This window comes from Nannobrachium achirus (genome assembly GCF_963921795.1).
Source record: "Nannobrachium achirus genome assembly, chromosome: 1".
Classification (NCBI taxonomy): domain Eukaryota; kingdom Metazoa; phylum Chordata; class Actinopteri; order Myctophiformes; family Myctophidae; genus Nannobrachium; species Nannobrachium achirus.
Window position 1 is genome coordinate 62,837,820 of NC_137810.1, and position 15,870 is coordinate 62,853,689.

The 15,870-nt window shown below is 43.3% G+C and overlaps 1 protein-coding gene across 2 annotated transcripts in view; it reads right to left on the minus strand.

Annotated features, from left to right (window-relative positions):
• Window positions 1-15,870, minus strand: part of kdr (kinase insert domain receptor (a type III receptor tyrosine kinase)) — a 69,687-nt gene that overhangs the window by 36,181 nt on the left and 17,636 nt on the right. For both annotated transcript variants that reach the window (XM_080735725.1, XM_080735724.1), the window contains exons 8-13: window positions 14,364-14,487; window positions 12,908-13,077; window positions 9,082-9,238; window positions 2,308-2,437; window positions 1,721-1,832; window positions 1,536-1,614 (exon numbers count right to left, since the gene is read on the minus strand). In XM_080735725.1, coding sequence (XP_080591851.1) covers window positions 1,536-1,614; window positions 1,721-1,832; window positions 2,308-2,437; window positions 9,082-9,238; window positions 12,908-13,077; window positions 14,364-14,487 — 772 coding nt within the window. The remainder of the gene's footprint in view (window positions 1-1,535; window positions 1,615-1,720; window positions 1,833-2,307; window positions 2,438-9,081; window positions 9,239-12,907; window positions 13,078-14,363; window positions 14,488-15,870) is intronic.

Consider the following 15,870-nt stretch of genomic DNA (forward strand, 5'->3'; position numbering starts at 1 on the left):
TCATTCATGGTGATACGATACAATTCGATGATTTTAAATCGATATAGTAACTATTTAGCAAAGAGATTAAATCTGTGTGAAACATGTCAATAGTGAAATTATTTTGGATATAAATAAGTAAACACTGATCCTCTAGCAAATACATGGACATTATATTTTAAACTTTCTGGAAAAACCTTCACCTTGACATAGAACACAGAGATTACACACATTTATCGATAGACCAAGAGTAGCTATATGGAATGAAAAAGTAATTAGATGCCTCTTTTTCATTTTCCTTCTTAAAATTGCTAAATACAAGGCACAAATACTTAGTTTCCACACAATAGATTATTTGCATTGCAAAACGATTACAATATTGTATATTTTAGCTTTTGCATATCGATATACAGTAGTAGACCAGTAAGACTCCCTAATCGGGAGATACGCAGCGTGATTTTAGGGCAGAATGTGTAGGAGCAGTGTCCAAAAATGTGTTTGATCAAATGTGTTTGATCAATCGGTGCACCGATGTACATACTGTGTACCAATTTGCGTGATTTTAGGGCAAAATCTGTAGGAGCAGTGTCCAAAAATGTGTTTTAAAAAATCGGCCAGAAGGTGGCGCTAAATGGGACAGATCCATGTTGATGACATGAGTGTAGACATACTTTGTACCGATTTGCGTGATTTTAGGACAAAAATTGTAGGAGCTGTGTCCATAAACGTGTTTTGCAAGAATCTGCCTCATGGTGGCGCTAGAAGAGGGTCATGTGAGAATTGGTCATGTGAGAAAGGAGTGTGTGTGCAGAATTTGGCATGGATCGGGGCAACGGTTGCGGAGATATGAGCAGGGCAAAAGTGTGACGTGTGACAGACTGACTGACGGACTGACTGACAGACGGACAGCTGGTCGAGGTTTTGATAGTAACTGCGACCTAGGGGCACGGTGGCGCAGTGGTTAGCGCTTCGCCTCACAGCTAGAAGGTCCTGGGTTCGATTCCTGCAGGGGGAAGCTGTGGGCGCTGGTGGCGTGTTCCTCCTCCGCGTCATCAGTGCCCACACCCTAGGTGGGGTTGGCGATAGGGCCTTTCTGTGTGGAGTTTGCATGTTCTCCCCGTGTCTCCTAGGGTTGATACCCTCACAAAAACATGCACGTAATCCTGGTCTCAATAATGCCTCCCCCTGGCCAGCCGGGGCGCCTGATGGAGGGGAAAGGAACTGGTTGGAATAACGTGTTCCTTCCACGCGCTACGTCCAAACCAGGGAAAATCTCCACTGTCAGGTGCAAAGAAGCAACTTGGACTCCTCATGAATAGAAGGAAGCATGAGGTCAGTTCGTTGTCTCCCCAGGCGTGGCAGAGGGAGAGCAGAGCCCAGGATTACATAGGCAATTAGCACTGGGTGAAAAAATGGGTTACAAAATTGTGGGATAAAAATTATAAAGAAAAAAAAAAAAAAAAAAAAAAAAAAAAAGTAACTGCGACCTGACGGTCGCAATCATTGCCAATTAAAAAAGGTTTTTCAATTAAGATACTATATGGTTCCACGCCTACCTGTCGGCCTTACACCTCAGAGCCACCAGGTCCTCCTCTACTGGCTCCCTGGACGGAGACACACTCAACTCCAGACCACCTGGTGCAAGATGGACGCACAATGAGCCAATCGTGATATCATTGACAGTCAATAAGCCAGGCTTCCCTCGAATGAAGTGAGAGAACAGAGACGGCACGGCGCTTACGTGTCACGTGGAAGAGGATGACGCGTGAATCCTGGCCCACTTTGTTGGTGGCCACACATCTGTAGAGGGCGTGAACCTCCGCCTTCTGGATCTTCAAGGAACTCATCGTTTTCTACACATGAAACATTTGAGAAATCAACGATGTTACGTGTTGTGAGCTTGCAGATCTGCTACTTTAGACAATCTTTGAAAAGCTAACGAACGGTTTTCAAAACAATATTATCAATATTATCAACAATATTATCTTAAAATAAATATATTATATTGTTGTTGTCGGGTGGAAACCTTGTATGTCCAAAACCGTTTGATTTGTATTTATCATTTCAAAAATGATTTAAACTAGTGAAAACAGCCGATCTACAAGCACACAACGCCTCGCACCGCGAGGCGTTGTGTGCTTGTAGATCTGCTATTTCCCCTCGCTTTGTGTGACAGTCTTGTATGGTGAAGCAGCAAGCAGGGCTTTACTTTACGAAGAAACGTACACATTCGAAACCTGGAGATACGAGGTTTCTGTCACGATATATGGGGGTATTTTGGATTTGATCCATATGGCTCCATCTCTAGAGTAAATGTATGTACTGTACCTTCTGGGCATGGTCGGTGTCAGGGTTGATGGGGTCGGTCACGGTGGGGTTGGGTCCGGCACTGGTGCTGTTGATGCTCCTCCATCCACTGCACTGGTCCAGGTTCACCTCGGACCTCAGCAGTCCTGACCTGAACAAACAGTCCCCATACGATGTAATAGAATTCTAAAAATGCAATCTTTATTTTGTCCTTAAGGTTAGCAGAGTGTCATGTCATTGGGTTAGTGTCATGTCAGGGGTTTTTATTCTAAGCTTAAAGGAGTAGTTCACCCCCAAAATGACTTTTTTTCTATTGATTAGTCACGCCATGGAGAGTAGAGTTCAATAATATTTTTAGTTTTTTGTCACATTCCTAAGACAAAAATGTGATAACAATAAATTTACCCCCATTGATTCCGGATGGGGACCCGTTTCGAAACGGGGGGGTGAACTACTCCTTTAAGAGCAACTGTTGAGTGAGTCATTCCTTCACTTGTCACCAGAATGTCATGTCATGTCTTGTATATTCCTGACCAAAGAGCCTTATATGGACATTTGTCAACTCGACTCTGATCTATTTTGATGTCTCTCTGAAATGTATAAGAGGACTGTGTCAACTGTGTGGGAGTTAGTAAACATGCCACAATTAACAATAATGTATTGCACCTGTACAGCTGACCTGCGGAACCTGGGAATATATACCTTGTTAAAGTGACCATGTTGTGAAATTTTGCATTTGTAATTATCATAATAACCATGCATAGTAGACAAAGAGACATTTGTGGATTTATATTTAAAAGTAACTTTTATTTTCCCCACTGGACCCAGGGTATGGCAGCTGCATACCCCTGCCATACCCAATTGACGCCCCTGATAACAATCCCACTGAAACTCAACAACATGTGAGCAATGGAAGCTCTACCCATCTCCCTGTGTTCCTACCTACACAATGCACGCCCAGTTTCAGTCGCGACTCGCGAGGACGAAGACACAAACGCAATGGAATAGAGAGCGGGTTTCATAACCACAAGCGTAATTTGTATAGGGTTGATGGGTTTAATAAACCCAAGGGCCCCCCTACTGGGGACAGTATTATAAATTCATAGGCTATTATATCGTCATTGTCGGGCAGAAACCTTGTATCTCCAAGTTTCAAATTTGTACGTTTTTTGCAAACTAAAGCCCTGAATCATCATACAAGGCCGTCGCACCAAGGTAGTGAAAACAGCAGGTCTACAAGCACACAACGCCTCGCGGTGCGAGGCGTTGTGTGCTTGTAGATCGGCTGTTTTCACTAGTTTAAATCATTTTTAAAATGATAAATGCAAGACGAAGAGTTTTGGACAAGCCAAGGTTTCCACTCGACAACGACGATATGTATTTTGTCATTTCCAATATATCATGGGTCTCTAATCTCCTAATCAATGGGCCCCCCTCACGGCAGTACAGGGCCCTTTTGATCTGAAAACCCATGCAGAATAAGATCTAATTTCGCCCCTGTTCATAACCGAAGCCCTCGTGTTTGTTTTCGTCCCGTTTGAAGAAATGTTTTGTGGGGTTACGCAACGTACTTCCAGATCCACAAACTCGCGTACGGTACACATGCTGGGGGAAAAGCCCTGCATTCTTCTCTGTGACACAACATACAAATCTATCAACGGAAATACACAAAAGCAGAAAAATAAACTTAAGAGCTGTGTTTCTCATTTTCATGTCAAGTGACGGACCCTCCAACTGACATGTATCGGGCCAGTGGCCATGGACCCCCATTTGAAAAGATGTTGTGCGCCGGGGACCCCCATAAGAGAGAGATTTGTCATGACTTTTTTTATTTTGAAATAAATAACCTTGTAGGTCGGCTATTTTCCATTCCAATAGCAAAAAAATATATAAAATAAAAAAATAAAACAGAATCAGCCTTAAAGGACAACTTTGTTTGAACAAGGGTTCATATTTTAAATTGTAATTAGAGAAAAGATGAGTGTTAAAATGTTTTAATTTATTTTAGCAATTTTAGCGATTTTGGTTTCAGTGGGTAGGGGCATGCGTACAAGTGGCTAAATATGTCTTTTTAGACACAATAAGCTGGCGATTTCTTTATTACTATTTACAGTAACACTACCAGCCCCCATAAGTCACATCTGCCCATGAAATATTGTGGTGCATCTTGGGAATGGGCTTATTGTGTCTAAAAAAATACATATTTAGACACTTGTACGCATGCCCCACCCACTGAAATCTAAAGTGTTAAAATCGCTAAAACAATAGAAAGCAGTAAATGAAAACATTTGAACACTCATCTGTTCTTTTCTCTAATTACAATCTAAAATATGAAGTTTTCCTTTAAACTGTTCCTCATTTTTGCTGGGCACCCCCCTGGAACCCCCCACTCTCAAGGGCTCCCCTGGTGCGGGGGTCCACCCCGGACCCCCGCACTTTGAGATGGACTGCCTTAGAGATATATAATAGATGGGCGTCGTGTGTGGACAATGGGGACAGGAAGTCATGCGAGCTAGAGAAGAAGTGGCTCTGGATAGGAAGGAGAGTCCCTTATTCTGACGGAGAGGAACGGAGGAGGAACAACAGGAAACGTAGCGTAGGATGCCTGAGGAAGTGCTCTGATGATGTGTGGCCCGGAGATAAGAGCAGGCTGATCAGGGGCGTCACAAGGAGGGGGGGGAGGCTGAGTTACTAGGGCCCAAGGTGGAGAGGGGGGCTTGGAATTATTTTTATACTTTAGCTATTGAAAAATAGCAGATATACAAGCTCACAGCGCGGGAACCGAGTGCCGCGCTGCGAGCTTGTAGATCCGCTATTTTTGAAAAGTCGTGAAAATGTGTGCAAATCTTTGAATACATGTATTTTTTAAGCGGACATTTGTAACTCTGATTTTGCTTCTTGGGGGGGTCCCTGGAACTAAATATTTGGAGATGGGGGTCCATGGTCAAATAATACATATCATTTTGGGGGTCCTTCACATGAAAATGTTTGAGCACCACCTGACATAGAGACATAGGTTTTTTAAAAAAAACCTTAGAAGGATTTGAAATATTCAAAGACTTGCACAAATCTTCGTGATTTCTCAAAAATAGCAGATCTACGAGCTCGCAGCGCGGCACTCGGTGCCGCGCTGTGAGCTTGTATATCTGCTATTTTTCAGTAGTTAAAGCACAAAATAATTGAAGTGAATCCTTGTACCCAGAGCCCAGAATTTGGTGCGACACCCCTGCTGCTGATGCTCTGCTCTGCTCCAACCCCTGCCCACCCTTCCCTTCTGTCAACAACCCTCCAATCACTGACATCCCCCCACTTCTTCATGTCAAGGACCCCCAAATGAATATGCCTTTGGCCGTGGACCCCCATCAGATAATGTTTTGTGCCAAAGACCCCATATGAATATTTCTAAAACAATTAGTATAATTTTTGGATCTAACTCTAGATTATCAGATAATCCTAAATTAAATCTACAAATAGAAGGTAAAACAATACAACAAGTAAGAACTGTGAAGCTTCTTGGACTCTGGCTTGACTGCACATTGTCATGGTCTGAACATATTGACAAGGTTGTTGGCAAAATGGGAAGAGCTGTGGGAATAACTAGGAAGTGTTTACCGTTTTTAACATCAAATCTGTTTCGTCAAGTTGTGTGCTCATTGGTTTTATGTCATTTGGATTACTGCTCTGTAGTATGGTCATCAGCATCTAATGTTCTGCTTCAAAAATTGCAAGTTGCACAGAATAAGGCTGCCAGACTGGTTCTGGGTTGTTCTTATAGAACTAGTGTTAAAGACATGCATGAACGTCTTGCTTGGTCAATGGTCAAAGAAAGACTTTCTGCTAGTTTACTTAAATTTTTTCACAGTCATTAACACTCACACACCTACATTTTTTTATAAGAATATAACTAGTTGTTCAGAAATCCATACACATTTCACTCGTGCAGCAAGTGACGGACTGATCACTTTTCCACTACCTAAGTCTAATTCTATGAAGAGGGCTGCTTTTTATAGATCAATTATGCTATGGAATAGTCTTCCAAATGAACTTCGTAACACCAGAGAAAAAGCCTGTTTTAAAAGGAAACTTTGTCTTCTTATGCATACTTAACACATAAAATATCAAATTTTCTTACTTTTTAAATTTGTTGTATACATGTTATTTTATTTTAGGTGATACTTTGTATTTTTGCTGATTATGTATTTCTTTGTATTTCTTTGTATTTTTGTAATACTTTGTGATATTTTATATATTTGTAATGTATTTTAATGTTTTGGACCCCAGGAAGACTAGCTGACGTTAATGGCGTCAGCTAATACAATACAAATACAAGATTTGTGTTGTTTTCAAGATTAAAATTAAATAAATAGCTGATCTACCATCATATCATAATTTTTTTGCATTTGTGACTCCATAGGGAACAAAGCAGGCTATCTGTGTCTCCATGGGGCTTTTAAGCCGTGACATCATTTTGTAGTCAGACCTCCAAGCAGATTTATTATCAATATCTGTCCCTCGCTATTTCAACAGATCCGAGACAAAAATAACGACTAAAGTATAATTCTACCACTTTCCTTTCAACAACAAAGAGAACAAAAATGTGTAAATAGTAAAAATAGTAAAATGATTTACGGGCGCTGGGGCCTTTTGCCCCCAAAAGTTCTCCTCTGCCTACAAAATGATGTCAGACTTAACAGCCCCATAGGGAACCACTGCTGGTCATCAAATGATTGGCTTTGGAATGCGACAAAAACAAACAAATATCCATGAATTTAAGTCTCCATGGGATGAGTAATCGATAGAAACCCTGGGCAAGACCAAATCCATCCTCTTTTGATCAAATCATAACCTTAGCAAGGTCAATAACTTCACAGTCAAAGTGGGTGACAATGTAATAACACGAAAAAAAGAGATGTTACCGATCAATCGGCAATGGATCGGATCGGGCCGATCAAAGCGTGATCGGCGATAATCGGTGGTTTAGATCAAAAGGTAAATTCACCGATCCGATCCGATCGGTGCATCCGATCAACCAGCCGTTCAGTATGCCCACTTGAGGCCATTTTGGGGTATTGATTTCCACAGTGCTGAAGGAATAATGAGTTACTGCTATGATAATAAATACATAGTAATGCTGGTAAATAACTATAAGGCAGATATATAAATGAATTCATGAGTGAATTAATTAATTAAAGTTAAAACATTAACATTTAGAAAATATAAATAATATATAAATAATAACTTGATCGGATCGGTGATTGATCGGTATCGGGTGATCAAACCTTTGTGATCGATGCTCGGTGATCGGTTCCAAAAAACCTGATCGGACCATCCCTAGAAAAAACTAAATTACCCACTTGGGTTGCATCCTTGCAGGCTAATCTTTCCAGTGAAAAGATGACTACAAAGGTAATCAAAAAAATCAACCAACGAACTAGTTTCTTACAGAGGATCGACCCCATTGTCAATAACAATACACGGATGCACACTAGCGGGTGCAATCATTCAGCCCCTCTACGACTATGGAGTCCATGTATGGTATCGCAATGCCTCAAAGGCCCTGAAAACAAAGCTCCAAACAGCCCAAAACAAACTAATTAGGGTCCAGCTTAACCTTCCTTCTCGGACTCACCTCACCGCTATTCACCATTCAAGCGTGGGGTGGCTCAGAGTAGATGACAGAGTACAGCATCTTGCAATGGGCCTGGTGTACAAGATACACTACACCACTAAGATACCCATGTACCTGACAAAATACTTCCAAAATGTCAAGGATGTCTACAACTACAACACCAGAGGCAGCACCACAAATCATGTTCAACCCAGTTTCGGCTCAAACAAAGGGTCAAATTCGTTCTCCTGCTATACCACTAAAATGTGCAATGCCCTACTGATGGCCTTAAAGGAGTGTAAATCTATAACTTTGTTTAAAACCACTCTGAAAAACCACTTACAGGCGGCTGCCACTCGGAACTGGTAACAATAAACCTAACCTAACCTTAGCCTCCCCCTGACCCTTCTTTGTAAATAAATACCTTTTATTTTGCATATTTTTTTTTTTTACAACTGGTTTTCTGATGATATCCAGTAAAAATACCGGTAATTCCCAGGCACTTTTGTAGACACCTAATGTGTCTTTTACACCTGCCATTAAGCAGCTAATCTATCTGCACGGTAAAGTACCTTGGATTTATTTATGTTGAGTGGCCAAACCAAAGAGCACAAATATAGCTCTCCAAGTGTATAACACAGTGGCGTCAGTTCAGAAAAAGCTAAGGTATGGTAAAATGACTGGTGTCTGTGCAAGACACCAGTCATGTTGCCATACCTTAGCAACAGGCATGATACATTTATTTTAAGAAGTACATTTTATTTCCCCCCCCCCCGTTTCTACGGTTTCTTGGGCTGGATATGGCAGCCTAGAACAGTTGTTCAAGTGCAGCTAAACTTGGCATGTTAGTAAATGTGCCACAATTAACAATAATGCATTGCACCTGTGCAGCTGACCTGTGGAACCTGGGAATATAACATTTTGTCAAGATGGGGAGAATACAAGTGTGGAGAATATAATTATAATACCTTGTTAAAGTGACCATTTCGTAAAATTTTGCATTTGTAGTTATTTTACTGTAATTTAACAACATAATTACCAGCACAGATAGACAAAGAGACATTCATAGATTTATAGTTAAAAGTAACTTTTAGTTTCCCCCCTGGACCCAGGGTATGGCAGCTGCATACCCCTGCCATACCCAATTGACGCCCCTGGTATAACATGACGGTTGAAGTGCAACTTACTGGAAGGCGGCAGGGCAGTCTTCCTCGGACATCCACTGCCACTCGATCTTTGCGGGCGTGGGGATTCCGCGGGCGCTGCACCTGAGGGTGGGACTGCTGCCGTACATGTAGACGTCAGTGTCCACCGCCACTTCCTTCTCGATGATATGGGGTGGGACTGTGGAGGGACGACATTGAGCATTACCATTGAGAAGTGAGCAAAACAAAGGAGCTACGAAATAGAGTTCCAGATGACTCTGATCAAATTGATAGTGAACCATTAAGCCCCCATATATCGTCGTTGTCGGGTGGAAACCTCGTATCTCCAAGTTTCAAATTTGTACGTTCTTTCGCAAAGTAAAGCCCTGCTTCATCGTACAAGGCCGTCACACAAAAGTAGTGAAAACAGCAGATCTACAAGCACACAATGCCTCGCGGTGCGAGGCGTTGTGTGCTTGCAAGATCGGCTGTTTTCACTAGTTTAAATCATTTTTTAAATGATAAATGCAAAAGGAACGGTTTTGTACATACAAGGTTTTCATCGGACAACGACGATATGTTGCACGATGAATAACGTAAATAGCTGATCTACAACGCCTCGCGATGCTTGTAGATATTTTGTAATGCTTTTCTTCTATAATGGCATGCCCAGGCATACACTTCAGGCAAAATATATAGAAATGTTTCCACAAATGACATCTTTCAGGCCTTTAGCTGTATAACGACACCATTGAATATGTCATTGCGACCGTAGGTCGCACTTACTACAGAAAGCTGCTCGAGGTGTCCGTCTGTCCGTCCGTCCGTCCGTCCGTCCGTCACACACGTCACACGTCACACTTTTGCCCTGCTCATATCTCCGCAACCGTTGCCCCGATCCATGCCAGATTTTGCACACACACTCCTTACCTGCCAAACTACAACCTCCAAGGACCCCCGGAGCTCCAGGGACCCCCAGCTCCCTCGGGGACCCCCAAGTGTAAAAAATGAGCACATGTGCAAAAATTACCAAATGACCACCCCAACGGGGCTGCTCACGGGGCATTCCCGGGGACCACCCACTCCTGGTGCTCCAGAACGGATGCAAAAGTGGTGGCGCCCCCAGTGGAGGACCCCCTGCCACTGCAGCTCACATAAAATGCCGTAACTCGGGCTAGGAGCGACCGGGAGAGCCGGGGCCGGTACCTATTCGTCCGCCTTGGCGGCGCGGAGACCCCACCCCTCATTTCTCACATGGCCCTCTAGCGCCACCATGAGGCCGATTCAGATTTTGCCCTAAAATCACGAAAATCACTACACAGTATGTCTACACTCATGTCATCAACATGCTCAGGAAGATTTTGGAAAAACAATTTTTTGCTCTATTTGTGGAGATAAGTGACCTACGGTCGCTTATCTCCCGATTAGGGAGTCTTACTGGTTTAAAATAGCACTAGTATACCAGTAAGACTCCCTAATCGGGAGATAAGCGACCGTAGGTCGCTTATCGGCATTTTATGTGAGCTGCAGTGGAGGGGGTCCTCCACTGGGGGCGTCACCACTTTTGCATCCGTTCTGGAGCACGAGGAGTGGGTGGTCCCCGGGAATTCCGTGAGCAGCCCCGTTGGGGTGGTCATTTGGTCATTTTTGCACATTTGGTCATTTTTTACACTTGGGGGTCCCCCAGGGAGCTGGGGGTCCCTGGGGCTCGGGGGGTCCTTGGAGGTTGTAGTTTGGCAGGCAAGGAGTGTGTGTGCAAAATGTGGCATGGATCGGGTCAACGGTTGCGAAGATATGAGCAGGGAAAAAGTGTGACGTGTGACGTGTGACCACATTTGGTCATTTTTTACATCTGGGGGTCCCCCAGGGACCTGGGGGTCCCTGGGGCTCCGGGGGTCCTTGGAGGTTGTAGTTTGGCAGTCAAGGAGTGTGTGTGCAAAATTTGGCATGGATGGGGGCAACGGTTGTGGAGATATGAGCAGGGCAAAAGTGTGACGGACGGACTGACTCACTCACTCACCCACGGACAGCCTGTGGAGGTTTTGGTAGTAAATGCGACCTATGGTCGCAATAAAAGTATTCATTCAGACAGTCGAAAGGTTTAGGAAAGTCATATATTGCAAAATTGATGGCCACGCGCGTAAGGGCAGTGAATATTAAAAGAGGGAATTGATTGAAGACTTTATTAGAAGTTTAAATAGGAAAGGGTACAATTTCATGACAGTACAGTTCACTGGTAGAATTAAGGTAAACTAAAAGGAGATCCTAGTAAGCTTTACGGCTTATTTACACAGGAAACCTTCATGTATCTCATATAACATTGAATGACAGACGGATAGAACACAGTACTATGCAGAGGATATCATCAATAGCAAAAGGAAAACAAAAAGAAATGTCATAAAGAAGAAAAATAAAAGAAAGAAGGAAATAGATAAAAGATATTTACAGTGGAAAAGGGGAGGTAAGTATGGTCTTAGTCTATTACAGGTTTCGAGTATAGCAGCCGCCTGTAAGTGACTTTTCAGACCGGTTTTAAAGGAAGTCAAGGGATTTACACTCCTTTAAGGCTTTCGGTAGGGCGTTCCACATTTTAGTGGTATAAAAAGTTAACAAAGAGGCTGGAAAAACAGCCAACAAGGCCAATCCAAGGCCATATATACTGGGTGCTGGACTAATGAACAGTGTACACTACAGTGTACAAATAGACGTTTCGAGCTTAAAGGGGAAGACCACCCATTTTCAATATTGAACTACGTCATTAATATAACTTAGAGGAGTTGTGTGGCAAATTGGCAATAGAAAAAAAGTTCCCCCCCTTCTGTGTTGCCTAGAACTGGAAGTTCTAGGCAACACAGAAGAGGGGGAACTTTTTTTTTATTTCCACACAACTCCTCTAAGGTATATTAATGACATAGTTCAATATTGAAAATGGGTGTTCTTCCCCTTTAACACCTGAAGGTCTGAGGAAGAGCTGTTAAGCTCGAAACGTTACCATAAGTAAACATACTCTTTGGGGGCAGACATTTGGTGTGCCGACTCTTATTTTCTTAGTGGTATAAAACAGGGGTCTTCAACAGGGGGTCCTCAGAATTACTACAGGGGGTCCTCCAAATCGTTGTGTGATAGAAACCTCTCCCCTTTTTTATATTAACCACTTGAACCCTTGCGTCCATATTCTGAGAACTTTAGCCAAAAATAGCAGATCTACAAGCTCACAACGCCTCGCGCTGCGAGGCGTTGTGAGCTTGTAGATCGGCTATTTTCGGCAAAGAGCTTCGGAGGGGGAAAAGAGCGGACTAAGTACAGTGAAAGGTCAAGTTTATTACGTATTGACGGTTAAAGTGGTTAAAACCCACATTAACATGAAAATATACTGACGATCGTGCTGTCAAACAATGAAACTATATGGAATCTTAATAAGGTTGTGGGGGGTCCCTGCTTCATCTCTCTCTCAACTAAGGGCCAGAAAACGGCCTGAAAACGTTGAAGACCCCTGCTATAAAACATAACAATAACGGCCGGACTACACCAAAAAATGCGTGCATACGCGCGTACTGTCCGTGAAGACGCTCGTGTATGCGTAAATGCTCCAGGCTACACCAAGGAGGGAGTATATGTGAGGAAGACCAGATAGTCTGTGTACAAAACGCATACGCGTGCTTAAAAAATAGAAACGATCCTATTTTACAGCATGCGTATCCGTGGTTCGCGCTATCCGTACGCCTGGTGAAGCCGGCTGAATTGGTATACAGTGGATCTATCCAAAACGCGCATACACGCACACGCCCCGCATGCGCACGCATACGCACTGACGCGGGCAAAACGGCTTGGTGTAGCCCGGCCGTAAGACGAGAGGTTGAAAACACACCGTTGACCAGCAGCTGAACGGAGCGTCTCTGCTCCTCCTTGGTGATCTTATTGGTCAGCACCACGGTGTAGTTGCCCGCGTCCTTCTCCATCACGCCACGGATCACCAGCTCCTCATTCCTGGCCTTCAGTCTGTAGTCATCTTTACGGATCTGCTGGCCATTCTTGTACCTGTTCTCAGACACAGGGAGATCGGAATGTCAAATCACCAAATCGCCAAATCTTCAAACCTTATCTTTTAACGCATGTCTTAAAGCTATACTATGGAAGTTGCTCAACTACTGGTCAGTAGCGGTATTGCTTTTTTCGGAGGTTTTTCGCTCGGGGTTGCCGCGGACCACCGGAGCGGGGCTGCGGACCACCACGTCCGCATCCGTAGAGGGGTCTTGCGTCCCTCTGCGACCAGGCGTTGCACCAGAGTAAACACTGCTGTTGAGGCAAGCTACTTCCTGAAAAGACGGCAAGACGCGCTGTGATTGGCCGGTAGTGTATGATCCGTGCTGTGATTGGCCGTTAGTGTATGATCTGGAGACAACGTATACGGAAGAATGCAGATGACGCAATTTTGCTGCGAAAAACAACCCCCCCTCACGGCTCAGTAAAAAACATATAAAGAAAAGGCTTTCGGAGCTGAAATTCACAGTGGGTTTTCTAAAACTTTTGTTAAGATTTGTTTTATTGGAAAAGTTACATAGTATAGCTTTAACTGCATCAATCCGTCCCATAATTAACCCATCAAGACCTGGAACGGATTATGCATACGCATTATTATTTTAACCATTATTTTATGCTATAAATATTTAAAAAAATAGCAGATATACAAGCTCATAGCACGGCACCGAGTGCTGTTTTTGAAGAATCGTGAACATTTGTGGCAGTCTTTGAATATTTTGACCCGATTCTACTGTATGTCTTCCTATTCTAGTATTCGTGACCATGCCCTCTTTTAGCAGACCACAATGTCATAGACAGTACCGTACACATACACTCTGGTGCACTGTTGCTCGATAACATTGAAAATGTATTGTATTCAAACAGTGGCGTCAGTTCAGAAAAAGCTAAGGTATGGCAACATGACTGGTGTCTAAGACACCAGTCATGTTGCCATATACCTTAGCAACAGGCATGATACATTTATTTTAAGAAGTACACTCTATTTTCCCCCAGTTTCTACAGTTTATTGGGCTTGTTATGGCAGCCTGGAATGGTTGTTCAAGTGCAGCTAAACTTGGCATGTTAGTAAACGTGACCATTTTGTAAAATTTTGCATTTGTAGTTATTTTACTGCAATTTAACAACATAATAACCAGCACAGATAGACAAAGGATTTATATGTACAGTAAAAGTAACTTTCATTTTCCCCCCTGGACCCAGGGTATGGCAGCTACATACCCCTGCCATACCCAATTGACGCCTCTGTATTCAAATACACTACCACCACTACTGCCAGAACGTACCATTTGACAATGGGCTCCGGGTAGGCTGAGTACTTGACAGGGATGCTGGTCTCAGGGGTTCGATCATGGACGTTGACCTCGATAACCTTCGTCGATGTGTCCTTCAGCTCAATGAATGGCTTTTCTGGGAACACACAAAAGTCACAAAAACACAGTTGGCTTCATTCACCATCAATCAGTACAACTTAAACCCTATACTTATTTGCCAAAGTATACTGAAGTATATAGGCCAGTGTTTCTCAACCTTTTTTCTGCATGGGCACACTTTTCATGTCCCAAGAATCCATGGGCACACCAACATAATACGGGGGTGTAAATATCGTCACTGTCGGGAAGAAACCTTGTATCTCCAAGTTTCAAATTTGTACGTTTCTTCGCAAAGTAAAGTCCTGCTTCATCATACAAGGCTGTCGCACAACAGTAGTGAAAACAGCAGATCTACAAGCACACAACGCCTCACGCCGCGAGGCGTTGTGTGCTTGTAGATCGGCTGTTTTCACTAGTTTAAATCATTTTTAAAATGATAAATACAATACTGGCTTTCAAGCAGTTTCAAGGGTGCACTTGACCCTTCTCAGGGGCACACCAAAGGTCCCCAGGCACAGTGGTTGAGAAACACTGCTATATCCTCCTGGTCTACACGAAAATAGGCGATTACAAGCTCACAAATGCGATGCACCAGCTGTGAGTTTGTTGATCTGCTATTTTCAGTGAATGTTCGCCCCACAATGGGGATGCTAGGGTTCATGTGGTTAAATGAGTACACATGAAGGACCCACTGATGTCACGCACACACCTCTCTCAAGATTATGTAATGCGTAATTTATACTCCGGCTTATGCTGTCTTTCAGAACATATTTTACATATTTTACACAATTTACAAAAGGCATTTACTGTAGCACGCTCTTAGTTAAAATATATGTTATTGTATGCCTGACGGTTCAAGAATTATAAGCAAGTGTGCTGGCACTGCGCCACAAGGATAATGATTTGAGAAACTTCCTTGGCCTAGAATTTTGCATGAAAAGATTGGTGCAGAAAGATAGGTCCAGCTGTTTCTGAGATTAACTCCGGACTCTCTCTCTCACACACACACACACACACACACACACACACACACACACACACACACACACACACACACACACACACACACACACACACACACACAGGCTGTGGCGAAAACATAAATATCCATCCCATGGTGACACAACTGGTGACTGGTGAAGAGGGTAAGCTGATCTAAGCCAATGGGAGACCGTAGACGGACAAAGACAAAATGTTTGACGTGACTTTGATCATAATGATCGATAAGCAACAACATTCTCCAGGCCTGTACGGTACGGTCAGGGGCGTCACAAGGGGTAGGAAAGTGGGACTGAGTTACTAGGGCCCAAAGTGGTGGAGGAGGCCTTAATTATTTTATACTTTAGCTATTGAAAAATAGCAGATATACAAGCTCACAGCGCGGCACCGAGTGCCGCGCTGCGAGCTTGTAGATCTGGTA